Source organism: Megascapheus bottae, chromosome 24 (genome assembly GCF_031878675.1).
Source record: "Megascapheus bottae isolate mThoBot1 chromosome 24, mThoBot2.hap1, whole genome shotgun sequence".
Lineage (NCBI taxonomy): Eukaryota > Metazoa > Chordata > Mammalia > Rodentia > Geomyidae > Megascapheus > Megascapheus bottae.
The window spans coordinates 3,968,495-3,986,153 of record NC_143532.1 but is presented as its reverse complement, the minus strand read 5'-3'; the positions used below and the strand labels follow the sequence as shown (position 1 = coordinate 3,986,153).

Sequence of the window (17,659 nt, the reverse complement as noted above, 5' to 3'; positions counted from 1 at the left end):
CCCCACTGGGTGCTGGGTAACGGTGGCCAAGAGAGGCCCACCAGCCCAGGAGCAGCCTGCTCCATCTGATGTCTCTGGTGCTGGTGCTGGCGAGGCCACATACTTGCAAAGCGACTGGAGCCTCTAGGGAGGCTGAGCCATAAACAAACAATTGCAGAAGCTGGTGGCTGAAATAGAGGCATGTCCCAGAGGACCAGGGCCCAGGAGGAGAGGAATGACTCAGTCAGCCTCAGGGTGCCAGAACAGCGCCCCCCCCCCCCCCCCCAATCCAGCACTCGATTCTGGCACACAGGATTGAGTAGGAGTGTGCCAGGGTGGTGGTTGGGGACGTGCAGTCTGAGTAGAGTGTGTGCGAGGGGGTCGTGGAGCTGGCTGTGGCTGAGTCCAGAACACGCAGGTCCCGTTCACCAAAGAAGGGCCAGAGGCAGCCACTGAAAGCGCTTATAGAAGAGACCCTAGACAGATCTGTGTGGTTACAAGCACAGAGTCGCTGCGTAAGGGACAGAGGGAGACTAGGAATCATTGGGGAGGGAAGGGAGGCCCTGACCCCATTCTTCTCTGGGCTGGAGCTTGCTACTCTGGCCTAGGAGGCCCTTTTGGTCCTGGGACTGGTCGAGGAGGGCCAGGCTGTCACTCACTCTGGGCAGAGGGGCTGTCAGGATGCGGGTCAGTGCCTGGAGCCCAGCGGTAAGACTCGCCTGGACAGCTGCAGTAGGCAGCGCTGTGCTGTGCGTCAGAGCTCCCGCTGTGGGCCGTGCTGCAGGCGGGCCTCTGGCTTCCCCAGCTTCTCCCTCGCCTGCCAGCCCTGCCTGGTGGATAGATAGTCAGAGGTAGAAGCGGCGGCAGAGGAGGAGAGGCAGGAGAGAAGAGGGAGGCCGGCAGCCAAGATCTAGAACAGATTCAGCTTGGCCAAGAACGCAGCAGCCCTCCGCCATCCCCGGGAGCCCAGGTGGGTGCGGCCTGCCTCCTGCAGGGGTGTCCCCACCCCAGGGCCGAGGCCCCAGCTCAGCTCCTGTCTCCATGCTCGTCTCACCCCCTGCCCTCCCCTCCCATGATCCTTGATGTGTGCCCCTGACTGGGAGGCTGGTGTGGTTCTGAGAGGCCTCGTAATACCCGGCCCTCGGCTGCTAGGCGCCGGGCACCTTGATCTGGCCTTGGTTCAGTGATGACATGCGGTCTCCACGAGCCACCCCAGTGGCCCGGGACAGACCTTCCCTGCCGACCCGCAGGAAGGGCGGCAGGGCCTGTGTGCTGCTTAACCTGCCCCAGGGGATCGCAGGTGCTCCCCCCTCACTGCAGCTGGGTGTCCAGCGCCACGTCCAGCTGGCGGCTGCCCTGTTGGCCTGGGCAGGTAGTTGGCGAGGGCGGGGGAGGACATGGGACAACTGGTGTGCACCCTCCTTTCCGTGCACCCCTTGTGGGAGGTCGGCCTTGCACAGTCTCCGTATCTGTCTTGCTCTGTCCAAGCATGGGGCCTAGCGGCTCCACCTGTGTGGGGGAGGGGCCGGTGGGTCAGGAGCCTCTGGGAATCCCACAGAGGGAGAGACTGTGCTGGTTTAGAGTGTCTCTCTCAGGTGCTCTGCATCTGTGCCTGTCTGACTTCCTCCATCGTCTGATCCTTTTATTCTGATTCCCTCCCCCCCCCCACCTTTCCCATCTTTTCTTCCTCCCCCCACCGCACATTGTATTTCTCTCCCATCTGGCTCTGGCATTTTCTGCCTCCATCCCTCTCTGTCCTCCCCCTTCTTCCCCTCCTTCTCCTCTCGCCTTTCTTTAAGGGGGTTCCTCGCAGAGCCCCTGCTTCACTAGACCTAGGGGGCTGACCTGGTCATCCTGGGAAGACTAAGTGGGCATTTGTGCCTCGCCCCTCACCCCAGCCCAGAGGCCAAGCAGCATGCCTCAGGTGCCAGTCATTCAGCCCGCCCCGCCACGCTTCCAGATGCTTCCTAGATTCAGCCGAAATCCCCCAATGCCTTGCTGTTAGCATCTCTGGCTACGGAGAGGACCTATTTATCTTCTTTCCTCCCTCAGTATCCTGTCAGCTAGCATTCATGGTGAAACGGTGTAAGGCACCAGGGACCAGGATCCGGGCAGTGCAGGTCGCCTCTGGCGCATTCTGCCCCGGGAATCCCGGCCGTCGGGGCCTGCATGGAGAGCCTCCTCCTGGATAGTGTCTGTGGCTTTCTGACATTCTGCACCAGTGACCTGGCTTTCCTCATCACTGGTTCTGAAAAGCCTGCTGGAGCCCGGGCCACTGTTTACCCCAGGGCTGGAAGCTGCCTGGGACAGGGTGGGTTCCCTTACTGGAAGCCAGAAAGACCTTTCCGGGCTGTACACGGCTGTTTTCCCCCAAAAGTTGGGCCAGGAGCCTGGACTTGGGAACAGTCACCCCCAGCGCACTCACTCTTTTTCTCACCTCTGAGACAATGTAACAATGAGACAGAACTTGGCAGCTTTCACAGAGGAAATTGGGCAGAATTTGCCTGGAAGCAGCCCTTGAGAGATTTATCAAGGGGTGCAGTGGGAGGCTGGCCTGGGCAGGCCTCAGGACTTTGTGGGGCAGGGGCAGGCTGGGCTTCCTTCCTGTGTTCCAGTGGGTTCGGAGTGGCCCTCACACCCCCTTGGCTTGGTGGGTCTTGCTCCTTTCTGCTGCCAGCCAGGTGGCAGGGGGCCCTTTGCAGAAGTGACTGGTCCCTGCCAGAGCCCAGCCAGGTCCGCTTGTCCTGAGCTGGGACTGGAGAGGGTACCCAGCAGTCTCTGGAATAGTGGCCCTACCCATCCTGGACACAGCTCTACTGGTTCCCTGAGTCTCCACCCCTGCTCTGGAGGGAAGGTGGCCAGTCTGTCTTCAGGGTGTGGCTTCTGGGTGACTGGTGCCAGGTCCTTCCTCTCTGCCTCAGAGGCGCTGCCAGGAGAAGTAAGAGTCCAAGCCCAAGGCCTGTGTCCTGTGGCTCCTGGCACTTGGCGCGCCCTCTCCTCCATGGGAGGGGAAGGCACCTGTGGGGCATCTCCGAAGCCCTGGGCGCCATTCGAGGCAGTACAGAGAGACACACCTGGTCCTCACTACCTGTGGACTGGACCCACAACAAGTCTCCTTGGCTGTTGTGAACTCGACGATGGCCTCTGGACAGCTAGCATTGTATCTGGTCACCACTGACATGGTTATTTCTAGAGCCACTGTCAAATACTTGCAGGTAATTAAAAGAACCAAAGAGTTCTTTTAATTATATTATTTTTTATGCAATTTTGTTGAACGACTGAATGAGTATAATGATGCACCACTCATCCATCCATCCACCTAACTCACGCATTTTTCACCCATCTTCCCACCGTGCATCCGTGTATCCATACATCTGTCTGTCCACTCATGCATCCATCCATCGGATCATCCCTCCACCTACACACGCATACCATCCAGGCATGCATGCATGCGTCCAGCCATTTACTCATCCATGCATCTGTTCATGCTTCATGGCCCAGTGCACATGCATGCATCCAGCCATTTATTTAGTTTATCATCCTTCAGCAGACATTTCTCTGGGTTTCGTGGTGCATCGGCAGAGGCTTCCTGACCTTGCTGAGCTGCAGCCAGTAGAGGAGAGGAGCTGGGTGGGTGATTGTAGGACAGTGGGAGGAGAGGAGGGACCCTTGAGGAGACAGGCACTTGGTGAAGTGGCATTTTAGGTGGGACCTGGAGACACCTCAGGAAGGAGCAAAGGTAGAGCCTTCCCAGCCAGGTATATGTTCAGGCTGTGTGGCAGGCAGTGCAGACAGAGCAAGCTGGGATTGCTGCAGTGACAAGTAGCCCCACATCCCATCTGGCTGCTGGAAGCTGCAGAGGACTCTTCCTTGCCCATGTTCTGTGTCCACTGTGGGTCTGCTCATGCGCTGCTGGTGCTCCCATCACCTAGACGGGAGCACCAGCCACTGTGGCAGGGAGGCAAGTCTTTCTATCCTTCCCTTTATAGTTCCACCCTTGTGTTGCAGGTTCATGTACAGCTGGTTAGCACATCCCACCCAAGTCATATTAGAGTCCTCGGGCAGACCTCAGAGCAGGCAAAGACGAGGACATGTATTCAGGCCTGAGCTGCTCTTGAGATGTGCCAAGCTGGTGACCAGACTTTTCCTGTTCTTGTTGCAGGCTGCCAACAGCTACCTGCGAGACCAGTGGTTCCATTCTCTGCAGTGGAAGGTAAGTCAGGATTGGCTGGTGGTGGCTTCCAGCCAGCTTGTCACTCAGAGATCTCTGCCTTCCTGGCAGTCCAGATAGGGCTTTGCTCTGTCCCATCATCCTTGGGGACCAAGGAGCTGGACTCCGGGACTTGAGGAATTGTGTGGAAAGTCACCTTCAAAGGCTGCACAGCTAAGCTTGTGTGAGGCCAACTGTGTTCCTGTGCCCACTTTTCCTTCTGTGTCTGGCTCTCTGGGCTCTGTGGAGCATGCCTGTGGCCCTCCAGGCCTGTGCTGGTCACTTCCAAGGCCAAGTCCAGTTCCCCTGAGGAAGACCTTCTGCCCCTTGGGATCTGTGTCCGGCCCAGGGGTCCTGGCTGTGGAGCTGACGGTGGAATGGAGCAGCACACCAGGCTTTCCACACTGCCTCTGCCTCTGCCTCTAGATCTTGCCTGTGGAACCAGCCGCAGTCGGTTGACTGGAAAGACAGGTGGATGTCACTGGTAGTCTTCGCTTTAGGGAGCTGGCCAGCCTTAGAAGCTGGCACACAAAGGAGGTCTGGGTTTCCCTGGGGGCCCCTGCTCCCTCAGGGGCTCCCCACAGATGGGTGGAGGAAAGAGATATCCAGATAGCCACACTTGTCACAGAGGAGTGCTTTTGTCCTCTATGGCAGCCAGAGCCCCTCTTGCTTTGTGCCTGTGCGGCCAAACGTGAGAAGCTTCACACAAGGTACCCAGTGGAACCTGCATTTATCGAGCTCCTACTGTGTACCAGGAGCTGGCAAAGGCCAGCTCAATCTTCTGGTATCACTAGACATTTCTGAAGTCTGTCCCTGCCATTGCTTCTGTAGCATGGATGGGAAGGCCAGTGAGGCTAAGACAGGGCCAAAGCTTTTGAATCTTAAATATGGTGGAGTCAGGGGGCCCAGGCAGCAGCTGAGATAAGGTAGCAACCATTGAAATGCCACCAAGAAGTTGGTGTCTATGTGGAAATGTCCCTGGCACCTGGCTCTCTATATAATCAGGTGCCCCTGTGTCTCAGGGCCATCCAGGCATTCGTTAGAAGGAGGAAGGTAATTGGGGGTGGCAGTCACATACGTCATGGCAGCATGCTCCTGTTTCCACCATTGGGGATTGTGACTGCCTCATCTGCAGTGTGTGTGTGTGTGTGTGTGTGTGTGTGTGTGTGTGTGAACAAGGTGAACAAGGCCAGAACTGGGCCCCTGGGGCTCAGCCAGCTCTCTAGAATACCTGGATGTCTCTCAGTTGTGGTTGCATTTGAGTCTTTTTTCCCCCCTGCCCTGGGCTTGAACTTTGGACCTAGAGGCTGTCCCTAAGCTTCTTTGTGCTCAAGGCTAGAGCTCTCCCACTTGAGCCACAGTGCTACTTGTGGCTCTTTTGAGTGGTTAATTAGGAATAAAAGTGTCTGGACCTTCCTGCCCTGGCTGACTTTGAACCAGGATCCTCAAATCTGAACCTCCTGAGTAGCAAGGATTATAGGTGTGAGCTATCCGTGCCCAGGTGCCCCGCTTGGATCTTTTTTTTTTTTCCCATTCAGAAAGGGCTAAGTCAAAACCTTCCGAGAACTGTCACATGCCTGCTGCTGTGGCAGCGCTGACCTCTCTTCTCCCTACACACGCATGGGTAACGTCTCAGACACGCCTGCGGGTTCTGCCTTTCCCATTCGCCCCAGTGAATGAGGTATGCTGCCACCAGGTGGCAGTGGCAATCAGTGGTGGCAGTGTGGCTGAATGCTTGTGGCTCTTGGCTACCTGGATTTGGTGAGAGTTAGGGCAAAGAAGCATTTGGTGTTTTAGAGGTTGTTTTGGCTGGCAAAATGAGCTGGGAGACCTGGATGTGAATCCTGGTTCTGAAGCTCATTGTCCTGTTCTGCATAGGTCTTAGCACGTGTTCATCTGAGTGACTGTGTTTCTACAATTGGCTACTTTCTGGTGTATTGTCATGCAGCAGATTAAGGAATCAAGGCTCAGAGTGGTCAGTTGATTTTCTCAAGATTACACAGCAACTGGCCTATCCTTAGCTTTCTTGATCAGCGCCTGTCTCTGAGATCAGAATTCTGTGGCCCACTCGGGATATGACTATCTAGTCTTTCCCCCTCCATATTTTGCTCTTTTTTTTTTTAAATCCTGTTTTATCTTTAATTACTTGAACATTGAAATTGGGGACATTTAGAAATTTCCCAATTTCAGCATGAGGTTTTAAAAGTTTCTAGATGTTTTCAAACCCTGATGCCATGGCTGCAGCGCATGCATGGCATTCTTCACCAACCGCAGGCTCCCCTGGCCTAGCTCTCCTGGACTTGTACTGGCTCCTCCTCCGTGTACTGTCCTCCCCTTTAAGGACTGAAAAGGCTTAGTAGTTATTACAACAGTATGAAGTTTCCAAACTCAGCCCTGTCCATTCAGCTCTTTCTCTGCAGTATTTCATTTCCAGAGCAGGCAGAGGACCAGAAAGCCCCGTTGTGGGGCAGCGGTGAGGAGCCAGCCTGGAGCTTGAACTGCAGAGAACTTCCAGGGTGAGGAGCGAGGTAGTGTGTGAACAGGCATCCCTCTGGTGTCAGAGTCGTCTCTGCGGACTTAGTTCAGGACCCCAGAGCGCTCTGCTGTCATGGGCTCCTGTCCTCAGAGCTGGGCAGTGATTTGTACAGAAAACTGTCTCCCCAAATAAGTTCTGTTGATCTGCAGGAGTGGACAGAGTCCCCTCCTGCCACCTCTGTCCCTTGGCCACTCAGCCTTGTCCTGCTCTCCGTCAGTGAGGTTCAGGGAAGTCCAGGAGACCTGGGGCCCTTTCTGTCCTGGAAAAACAGTGGACTGGACTGGTCTGGCGAGTGGGTCAGGTGATCTGAGCTCTACCAGCCCCCTCCAGAGCAGAGCTTATGGACCCTGGGAGGGTACACAGGCTGTTGGGGGACCACCAGGGTTGTAAGATGAGGGCCAGCCTGTGCTCCAGACTGAGGGGATTGCCCCGTCTCTCTGTCTGGGATCGGAGGATGGCATGTGCGCACAGCCACGAGAAGCAGACCTGCCTGTGAGTGCTGCCTGGCTGGGCTCTGAGCTGAGTCACCTGTGAGGAGATGCTGGCCAGCGCAGGCCCAGAGCTGGCTGCACCTGCTCTGCTCGGCTGGAACTTGAGCTGCCTCCAGCTTTTTGCTCCCGGACAGGGCTCCCCAAGCCGCCACACAGAAGTCTTGGAATCTAAGATGATTTTTTCCCCAGGGAGCTGGGTCACTGAGAACAGCCTATGGCCCTGTGCTAGAGCTGGGGGCCCCCCGGCGGTGGGTGAGACGGATTCTGCCAGCCTGGAGCACACTTGGCCTGGGGAAAGTCGCAGTGTGTCCTTTTGCCTCTGTGGCTGGCTGCCCACTGATCCCTAAGTAGGCTTTCCCAACCCCCCGGGGGCAGTCAGTCTGCCCCAGAGGAGGGTGGGAAGGAAAAAGGAATGTGGGGGTGTGGAGTATCTGAGGAGAGAGGGGAGGAGGGAGCACTCTGGAGCACCTCTGGTTTCCCGAGCTTCCCTTGTGCAGGCAGCTTCTCACATCTGCCTCCTTGAGTCTCGTGACAGCGCTGTACGGCCTTTGTTACTCCCTGAGAAGCAAGAGACGGAGAGGACGAGGGACTTGGGTGAGGCCAGGAAGCCACTGAGGTTCACTGTCAAACTTCTAAGCTGTTGCCACATGTCAGGGCCCCGCCACCGGCCTCCTTAGCTCTTGCCAAAGGACAGCTACTGTTTGGGTCCCCTGCCCAGGAACAAGGGGCGGTTCCTGGGCTGTCTTCTGCCCATCTGACTGTGTCTTCCATGTGGGGAGAAGGGAAGGGCTGCGGTGCTGCCAGGGTGCCCAGGTAGCAGCGTCACATGGCAAGAAGCCCTTCCTGGATACCCGCCAAGGCCAAGCTGGCGTGGGACCCTCGCAGGGGGAGCAGAGGCCGAGGCCGCTCTGAGGACCCTTCCAGACCATCGAGCCTACACGGGACACGTGCGCTGGGTCCTCCACTGCGTGCTGCATTGTGGAGTGCCTGCCACCTGGTATCAAGCCCTGCTCACTTCCCCACGTCAGCCCAGCCGCTGTCCATCCTGCCACTTCCACACCAGCCCAGACACTCGGCATTACTGGATCCCCGGGCTCCGTGATTCCTTTCACTCTGTGGGCCATCCTGTATGGTTCTCACGGGGCCCAACCCAGGGTAGCCGGGTGTCCCCCCTGGGAGAGGTGAGATTGCCAGTGAGACCCCCCCCCCTTTTTGTCCCTGTATCCATGGTATGGCTGCCTCCCTTCTTGCAGCTCCCTCTCTTCTCTCTGCTTTCCAAATCAATGACAGCAGCCCCTCTGTGCCACTAGTCCCATGCTCCGAGGACTTTGCAGGTGGCACCTGTCCTTATGTGTGGGCTATTTCCACAGTCATGGCCAGGCCCAAGACAGAGCCACCAGACTTGCGGCTCTGCAGCCTACCCATGCCAACAACCCTGTAGCTACTGTGCAGGGGCCACCTAACCATGCTACTGTAGTCTGAGAGGGGCGGTGTGAGGACCCCACTGCTGCTAGTCCTTTCTTTAGAGGATAGGTTCCTTGAAGAAAGGAGCTGCATGCTTAGTAAATAAGACATTACTAACCAACCACTGCACTCACCCTGAGGCAGACCTCTTCTTCACACACAGAGCCCCTAGACACAGACCTGGATGGCAGAGGGAGTAGAAGAATCCCACAGCCCCCATGGTTTGTTGAGTGGCACCAAGTCCAAGTTTGATGCCCTTGGATGTGGCCTGTGCTAAGATCTGCTCAGATTTGTTGGAGTTCCTGAACAGACAGTTTTGGTCCCATGTCCTCTCCATGGTAGGATCGTGGGGCCTCCAAGTATCCTGCTCTCTGAGAAGGAAGGACGCAGGAGAGGACTTGGCCTTGGACTTAGTAGCCTCAGGCTTCCACAAGCTCACCTCAGCCAGGTCCAGTGGGAGGAATTCCATCAGATTAATTCCTGGCCATCAGGCAAAGAGGGCTTGGTGACCTCTTAAGAATCAGAGGGAGTGAGCAGAGCTCTGGAAGAAGCGCTGTCTCCACTCCAGCTTTGCTGGAAAGGGTCTCAGCTGGGCTGAGTCTGAGGTAGGCAGAGGCTTTGTCTGCAAGGGTGCTCCACCCAAAGGCAGAGGCCTCCAGAGATCAGGCTGCCAGTCCCAAGGGCTGGCCACAGGTTCCAGCACCCCCCAGCCCCAGTCATTGGGTCACTGAGGACCCTATAGCCAAAAACAGGGCGCTTTGGGATTGAAACTAACAAGTGGCAGAGGGCTGGACAAGCTTGGGGAGGGGAGTCTTGCTCTCATAGGCATTTGCAATAGAGGAAAACAGTGCATCATCTGTGATGTCAGGAGCTGTGCTAAGCTGGTTACACAGGCAGGCGTGCCTGTAGTTTTCCCATGCGTGGTGAGGCTGGGCTTGAAGGAAGAGACGAGCCCCTTTGCCTTAGCCAGGACTGACTCTAGGCCACACTGTAGGAATTGGGACAGACTAGAGGACCTCCACCTCTTCCTTGTGCCTGGCAAGACGCCAGTTTCTTCCACCAGGAGTTGCCGACGTTGTGGGTCTGGTGAGGTCTGGTGGGTCTGATGGCCATCAGAGCACTGCTGCGAGCAGAGGTGCACAAACTGAATGAGCACAACCCAGCCAGGCTCACTGGCTCACGCCTATCATTCCAGCTACTCAGGAGGCTGAGATCTGAGGATTGGGGTTCAAAGTCAGTCTAGACAGGCAAGTCCATGAGACTCAGACCTCCAGAAAACCAGAACTCTTGCGATTTGACTGAAAATTCTGGTCATCAGACTTAACCTGATAATTTATTCACTAGATGGTGGGCTGGGCTATGTTCTGTTGTATTCATTTTATTTTATGGATTTGTCCTGTGTGTTACTGAACTTCTGGATCACTTACTTGTCCACATTCCTGCTGTGTGTGCTGGTATTTAAGCTGTCAGAGGCAGACTACCAAGCCATTCAGCTGACATGTTCTCCTGAGTGGCTGTACAGGTTATAGTTCCAATACTTCTCAGGACTATAGGAGCCCTGAGATAGGGGCTGTCTAAAAATTGCACATACCTAAAGGAGAAAGAGGGCTAAAAATAAATTCTTAGCCAGAGACTTGCACTTGAAGCAACTCATGCTGATATCTGATGATCGTAGTTCAGAGCAGACCCAGGCATAGAAGTCCCGGAGACTTCTCAGTCACCGAAAGGCTGAGAGTGGAGGTATGACTCAAGTAATAGAGCAACATCAGCCTTCAGTAAAAAAAACAAGTCCCCATGCTTTACACCAGAATGTAAAATAGAATCCCCACTTTCCATTGACCTGTGTGAAACTTCCTTCCACTCCAAGTATTCAAGCTGTAATTCACGGCAGGATTGTGTGGGTGTGTAGCATACCCACCACCCAGAGCTCCATCACCCCGGAGTTTTTCCTGGGTTCCATCCTAGTCAGCAGATAAGGGCAGCGCAGGTCTGAATGGCATTTTTTTGGTGAAAAAAAATTACAGATGGCTTATTTCTATAATTTTCCACTTAATAGTTTGTACCATGGTTATTACGGTCTGCATCTGTATGGTGTGCTGTTCCCAGAAGGCTCATGGGCTGCCAGATGCTGGGAAAGTGGCTGGACCCAGAGGCTGTGACCTAGTGATGTATTGATTCCAGGATGGATTCGTTACTGGCAGGTGGTGGGAACCTAGGAGGTAGAGCTCTGGGAGGAAGCAGGTCATGGAGGGGTCACCCTGGAAAGATGGACCTTGTCTCTTGTCCCTGGCCCCTCCCTCCCTGCTTTCTAGCTACCATGAGGTGAGCAGCTCTGCTGAGCTCTGCCTCACCACAGCCCAGGAAACAATGGCACCAGCCAAGTGTGGGCTGGAATCTCTGAAGCCCGGAACCAATTCAGTAATGAAAATGCTAACATACACTGTTGACCCCGGTAAATAAACGTGGACAGCCCAGCTGTGCTCGAAGTGGGGCTGCTCCGTTCTGTTCCGACAAGCGTCAGGCTAGATGTAACTCAGCTCTCAGAAAGATGCTATTCTCTGAGAAGAGGGGCCTCTATGTCTACATATAGCACTTTGCTAGTCCATCCTCACCCCTAGGGACTCTTGTGACTGTCCCCACTCTAGGACAAGCACCAGGATGGGGAGAAGGACTTGGTTCAGTCAGCAGGGCTACAAGGGGAGAAGCTGGGTCTGCATCATGGCTGCAGCCCCCAAGCCTCACGAGACCCCCTTTCCTCTTCTGTGTGACGGTTCTCCCAGGCCTCAGAAACAGTAATCCCAGCAACCAGCAGAAAAGTGACATTTGTGGTTGTTTTTCCCAGGCAGAGAAGGGAAGCAGAACTCCAGCGTCACATGTTACATGCTCTGATGGGGCTGATGAGGTGCTGAGCCACACGAGGTGTCTCACACGAAAGCTTTGTGGGCCAACTTGTTTAAGGCAGAGGTTCCCCCGCCCCCCCACACCCACTCCATTTCTCTTGAAGTGGGGCGTGATCTCAGAGCCTAGCCGTGGCCCCCTCGCTTTATCGCTTGAGGCTGGCACTGTTAGCACCTGAGCCATAGCTCTACTTCAGTGTTTTGCTGGTTAGTGTCATGGATGTTCATACTTGGGCTGGCCTCAAACCACCATCTCAGCCTCCTGAGTAGCCACTGGCACCCAGCCTTGCACTTTTTCAGTCTGTAGTACCTCCATGAGCAAGACCTTTTAAGGAGCCTGGAGGGGTACCAGGGTCCCCAGTGCATGGTGTGCTTCTCAAGGCCTCCTGGTGATGAGGAGGTGGCTGCAGTCTGGAAGCGATCAAGCGCAGCTGTTTTGCTGTTAGCCTCCAAGGCTCCCAGCCTCTCCATCCCCACCCCTTGCCTGTTGGCTTGGTGACAAGGCCCTATACACACTGAAAAGAGCAGCGCCTATCCCCGTAGAGGAATTAGATGCTTGTCTCAGCCAGAGGCATCGGAGAGGCCCAGCGGGGTGGCAGCTGAGCTCTTAGGAAGGAAGGGTTTGGCCTGAAATGAGGTGCCAAAAATACTAGGCCTTAATGGCTATTGTTTGCATCCTGCCCTCCGGAAGGCCCTTGTGCACTCAGGACCGCCAGCCAGGCAGCTTTGTACAAAGCCCGAGACAGAGACCTGCTGTGGGAAACATGAGGCTCTTCTCATGGACCTGCTTCCTGCTGGTAGCAGAATACCAGGGTGCTGGGTAGCCAGTAGGGCAGAAAAAATGGTGGGGGCTTGTCAGATGCTTGGGTAAAACCCTTCAGAAGAGCAGGCTGGATCTGACCACAGGCTAGGACAGATGCGCAGAAACATGGGATCTTCCACGGCACCCTGGCCTCATAAGAGCACAGTCGTCTCAAGAGGGCCCATTCGTGGCCACGGACCCAGGAAGTCCTTATTGCAGAATTAAGTTCTCCATCTAAGAGGGTCTTTGTCTCCTCAGACCGGGGTTTACACCAGTATCTCAGTGGGGTTCACAAGGCAGTGCCCTTACGCTGCTCTCGGGTGATGCTGTGTCCTGGGACCCACCACCGCTGCCACAGCCTGACAGGGGAGGTGGAGTGCGTGTCTACTACTGATTTCCATCAACGGTGTCAACTTGTCCAAGCTGCACAGTGTCCCCTGGGAGATGGGTGTCTCAGTCCCATTTTATAGGTGAGAAAACAGACTCTCAGATTAATTTCCTCATGCATCTGAACCAGAATCCACACCCAGGGCTTGTTGCCTTCTGTGCCCATTGGATCCTGCTGCTTGGGTCCCTGCCTACCCGTGGTCACGTGTGAGTTACTGAGCTCATCAGTGCTTCTGGACTCGGCCAGGGTGCAGGAGGTTTAGAGGTCAGCCTAAGCTGTTTGCAGCTCAGGCTTCCAGCATACCTCGGAGGTTCTCCATGTGACTGTCCCAGGATTCCTCCAGGGACGGTAAGCCCTTGCTACTGGACCCCTCCTGGGAAGGAGAAGGGGGTCTCACCCTGAATTAACGTCATGGCCGGTCTGCAGTGCCCATCTGAATACAGCCAGGGATCGCTGCTGGGTTCTGGGTCCCTGAACTGGATTACAGACCTGGATCCTCTTTCCTGGGCACCTTTGTGGTGACTCAGGCCTCCCTTAGGGAGCAAGCTTCCAAATCAAGCTGCAACACACAGATGTCCTATGAAGCCCGTGCCCAGTGTAAAGTCACTGGTTCAGTAACCGTCGAGGCCCCTGCTGAGTGCCCTGCCTCAAGGCTGCTGGAGGAAATCCTCGTCTGGGGTGGGGAGGGTTCCTGCTATTGTCCCTGAGCAGAGCCCTAAGGCCACTCCTTTGCTGGCATAGTCCTTCCACCACCACAGGGTCTGCATTTATTACTTCAGTGGAGGGTTGCCTTTCATCAAGAGCATGTCCTCTAAAAGTGCCATCCTGTGTCAGTCATGAATGAAACCCTCGTACAGTCTTTAATGGTGGGTTGGAAGACCGCTTTGACCCAGGGCTGCCCTTGTCAGAAGGAAGGAGTGGTCACCTGAGCGGAAGCGGCCGAGGTTTGGGAGGCAGGAGTTCCGGTGTCCTCATTTCGATGTTGCCTCAGCCTGTGCACGTGAGGAAGCTTACGAAGCACACAGGAAATTGCCCAAAGCTGGTTTGGCCAGTGTCCCAGCAGGTGTGCAAAGGGAATGCCAGGTGCCAGATGTGTGTGCAGCATGAGGCCATTTCTGTACACAGCACAGGAACCCCCAAACCTCCTCCTCTGTGTTGCACCTGATTCCATCAGACTAAAGAAGGGTTTGTGAACCACCAAACATGGAAAAAAAGAAAATCAGGGTCTCTGATTCCTTTTAATTCTCTCTCTCACTGGTTTAGAGTAGTTTGATAGAACAGGGCATTGTCACCACTAGGATCCTAATTTCTGAAATCTCTGGGGTGGGGGGAAGCAGGTCTTTATTGCTTTTTTTTTGAGGGAGGTCGTGGGGCTTGGGCTCTTGGCCTGGGCATTATCCCTGAGCTTTTCAGCTCAAGGCTACCGCGCTACCCCTTGAGCCATAGCGCCACTTCTGGTTTTCTAATGGTTAATTGGAGACAAGAGCCTCACATTCTTTGGTGCCTGGGCTGGCTTTGAGCTGTGATCCTCAGATCTCAGCCTCCTGACTAGCTAGGATTACAGGTGTGAGCTGCTGCACCCAGCTTTTATTGCTCTTTAATTAAACGTATGATGATAGATGTGGCCTCCTAAAGTAATTAGAACTTTATAAGGTGAAGCTGAGCAAGCACCCTTTCTCACTCCTACCAGGGCCAACTCCCTCTTCAAAGACAGCCTGGCCTGAAGTCTGGAGCCATGTGTGTGAGCATAGCTTTGTGATGTCACTCTGTACTTCCCCGTGGATTATGGTTGTAAGATACAGTCCTCAGAACTTTCGGCATACTCCTTTGCCTTCTTTTAACAAAGCAGTTAAAGCTGCCATAGTTAAAGCATTCAAAAGTTTCTAGTTTGAGCATGACCACTGAACTCAGCTAGCATTCATCAAACCAGTCAATTAGCTTGAATCCTCTCAGCAGCTCCAAGAGGCAGAGCCACTGTTAGGCCATTTTCTAGCTAGGAGCCTGGGAATCTGAGCGGTGGTAGCATGTGCCTTGAAGCTGCATAGTTTGCAAGCATCAGGAAGGAAATCCAGGTTTAGCTGATGACAGTAACCACCTGAGAATAAACCTAGGGCCTTCCCTGAGGCTCCCAGGTTGTCGGGAGTCCCCCACAAACCCTTAAACCACACGCGCTGTGCTGCCCCTCCTGCCAGCTCCCCAGTGCCCACCCCTGCCTGTGGCTCTGGAGGCTATAGGCCTTTTTCACTCTTAGTCCACTCATGTAGCTGTAGTAAAATACTGGAAGCTGCGGAGCTTATAAACAAAAGCAGGCGGCATCTCTCACAGGTCGGGGTCTGGGAGGCAGGGCGGAGGCAGATGCAGCGTGGTTTTGTGTGTGTGTGGGGGGGGTTCTCATGTGTGACGGGGCGAGGCGCCCTTGTCCACGGGAACCTTTCACTAAGACACTAAGCCCAGGCCACTTCTCAGATGCCCACCCACCAACCTCCTCATCCTGGACCACTGTCCTCCCTGTGTGGAGACACCCCCCCCCTCCCCCGGTTCCTGCCCTGTTTGCCTCCCTCTCAGCAGCTGGCTACCTGCCCTGCTGGGGCAGGGCCAGGGCCAGGACCACTCTCATGTGCTGCATTCCTTGCCTTGGGCCCAGGACAATGGGACTCGCCATTTTAGCCTTAGTCTTCTTCATTTGGGGAAGGGGGTCGGTGCTGGGGATCAACCTCGGGGCCTCCCACATTCTAGGCAAGCACTGCAGTACTCGAGTGTGCCTTCCCTCTCCCCCATCATGCTATTGCCTAGGCTAGTCTTGAACTCACAGCCATCCTGAGTAATTAGGATGATTGCCGCAGGCTTCCATGCCCAGTGAGCCTTTTTTCTTTGTTTACCAGTCCTAGGCCTTGAACTCAGGGCCCAAGCACTGTCCTTGGGCTTTCTCAAGGCTAGAGCTCTACCACTTGAGCCACAGCACCACTTTTGTTTTTTTTTTCTATGTATGTGGTACCGAGGAATTGAGCCTGGGTCTTCATGCGTGCTAGGCAAGCACTCCACCACTAGGCCACACTCCAGCCCCCTCGAGCCAGTTTTAAGTCAGTAGTAGGTTAAGTACATCGACACGGCTGCATGCCCATGGCTACTGTCCATACCCAGATTTTCCTCATCTTCCCAAGCTGGAGCTGCTCTGTCCCTCCCCCGCCCCCATCCTCCACTCAACTGTGTGAGACCTTAAGGACTTCAGTGAGTGAAGTCAAGCTGCCTGACTTATCTTACGGCACAGAATGTCTTCAAAGCTCACCCAGGAGATGATGGTGTGTGTCGGTGCTTGCTTTTCAAAGCTGTGAAATCCTCCGTTGGGTAGGTGCCTTGTGCATTTAGTTCCTTTATCGTTGTTTCTCCCTCTTAGCCACTGTGAACAGGGGTGTGCTAGTACACCCACAAATTCAGCAGTGCCCTAGTAGGTATCCATGCCTGGTACTACCACCCACAGTACCAGGCGGATGAGACCTGTTGGGGGTTTGGGGCTGTGGTTGGGGCTTTGCTGAGTCCAGGGGTGTGTAGCTAGGCCTGGGGGATCTGGCTCCGTTGTTTGGAGGCCAGGGTCTGCTGGCCAATCTGACAGTGGCTGCTGGTATTTGTTGGCGTGTTAGGAAAACACTCAGTGGAATCCCTTCTCTACTCTTCTTTGCCAAGGACCTGTGCCATCCCCAATTGATGCCCCACCTGAATTCTCCAAGTTCTTCTTGCAGCCTCTTGGGTCCCGGGTGGCTCTGCTGATGTCACTGGTGATGCAGGTGCCCAGGTATGCAGCCATCCTGGCCTTCCCTAGGCAGGGCTGGGGCAGGACTTACGTCATGGGAGGGGGCCAGGACCAGGCGTTGGGGTGAATGATGGCACTGCTCCCTGCCGAGGGACAGAAATCAGGCTGCAGAGGGAGGGCAGGCTGAGAGCCGGAAGCTGTCACCTGCAGCCTCCGAGGCCTGCTGCCTCCTTGGTGGAGAGGGGCTGGATGGGGCCGTGTGGAGGTCTGCAGCAGGACTGGTGTGGGCAGAGCCCAGCCCAGGTTTTCCCAGGGTGACCACCACCACCTGCTGTAAGCGAGGGGCCCAAGTGCCAAGCCAGTGGAGGGCAGGGCCTCTGGAACGGCTGGGCATTCTGGGTCCACGTTTGAGGACTGCCTTCCCAGCCTTTGGCTTCACATGGCATTCTCTCCACGCCTGTGTGCCCCCAGGACCCTCTACTCGTTGGGCATGCCGCCCACCCTAGTTCAGGGTGACCCCAGCCACTTCTACACAGAGCTTGTCTCTAAGCAAGGCCACATCACATTCCCATCTCTTTTAGGGGAGGCACACTGACCCGTTATTACGCACTGTAGCCCTAGGCCGGGTACTCGTCCCATCCCTCCTCGTCACCAACTCTGGTGTCGCAGGACAAGACTAGAGCGCTCCCCTGTGGAGCATAACATGCGGGCCTCTGGGTTAGAACCCACTGCGCAGGGCCCCGGAGCACCCATCTTCTGGGCACCTGCACTCTGGGTACAGCCAGTTCTGTGATTAGAATCAGGGTCTCACACAGACCCCGGGCATTTCCTGACAGTGGATTAGAGAATTTGGTGCCAGGTTTCTCAACGGGAGCCCTTAATAATTCACATTTGCAGACCCTTTCTGGTAGCTTCTGTTTTCTTTGCCTTCTTTAAACTATGGGGAGTTACTTTTCTAAGTGTCTCCAGCAGCCGAGGCATCTTCCCTGCCTTCCAAAGAGCGCACACACAGCTCACGAGTAGAACAGCACATACGGGTTAATGTGCTCAGTCAGCCTTTCTGTTGACTGCATTGGACCGCGGTGGGTGCAGAATGTGGGATGTGCTAGCCCAGTAGGAGCATGACACCAAGGCTGGATCATCT

The 17,659-nt window shown here is 55.2% G+C and overlaps 1 protein-coding gene and 1 long non-coding RNA gene across 2 annotated transcripts in view; one reads left to right on the top strand and one right to left on the bottom strand.

Annotated features, from left to right (window-relative positions):
- Positions 1–17,659, top strand: part of Cmip (c-Maf inducing protein) — a 146,289-nt gene that overhangs the window by 92,892 nt on the left and 35,738 nt on the right. The window contains exon 3 of the mRNA XM_090357223.1: positions 4,142–4,192. Coding sequence (XP_090213349.1) covers positions 4,142–4,192 — 51 coding nt within the window. The remainder of the gene's footprint in view (positions 1–4,141; positions 4,193–17,659) is intronic.
- On the bottom strand, positions 3,503–9,452 carry LOC150046814 (uncharacterized). The gene is made up of 3 exons (XR_016539521.1): positions 9,120–9,452; positions 7,685–7,774; positions 3,503–4,648 (listed from the first exon to the last, which is right to left on the bottom strand). It is a non-coding gene; the product is annotated as an uncharacterized LOC150046814 (long non-coding RNA).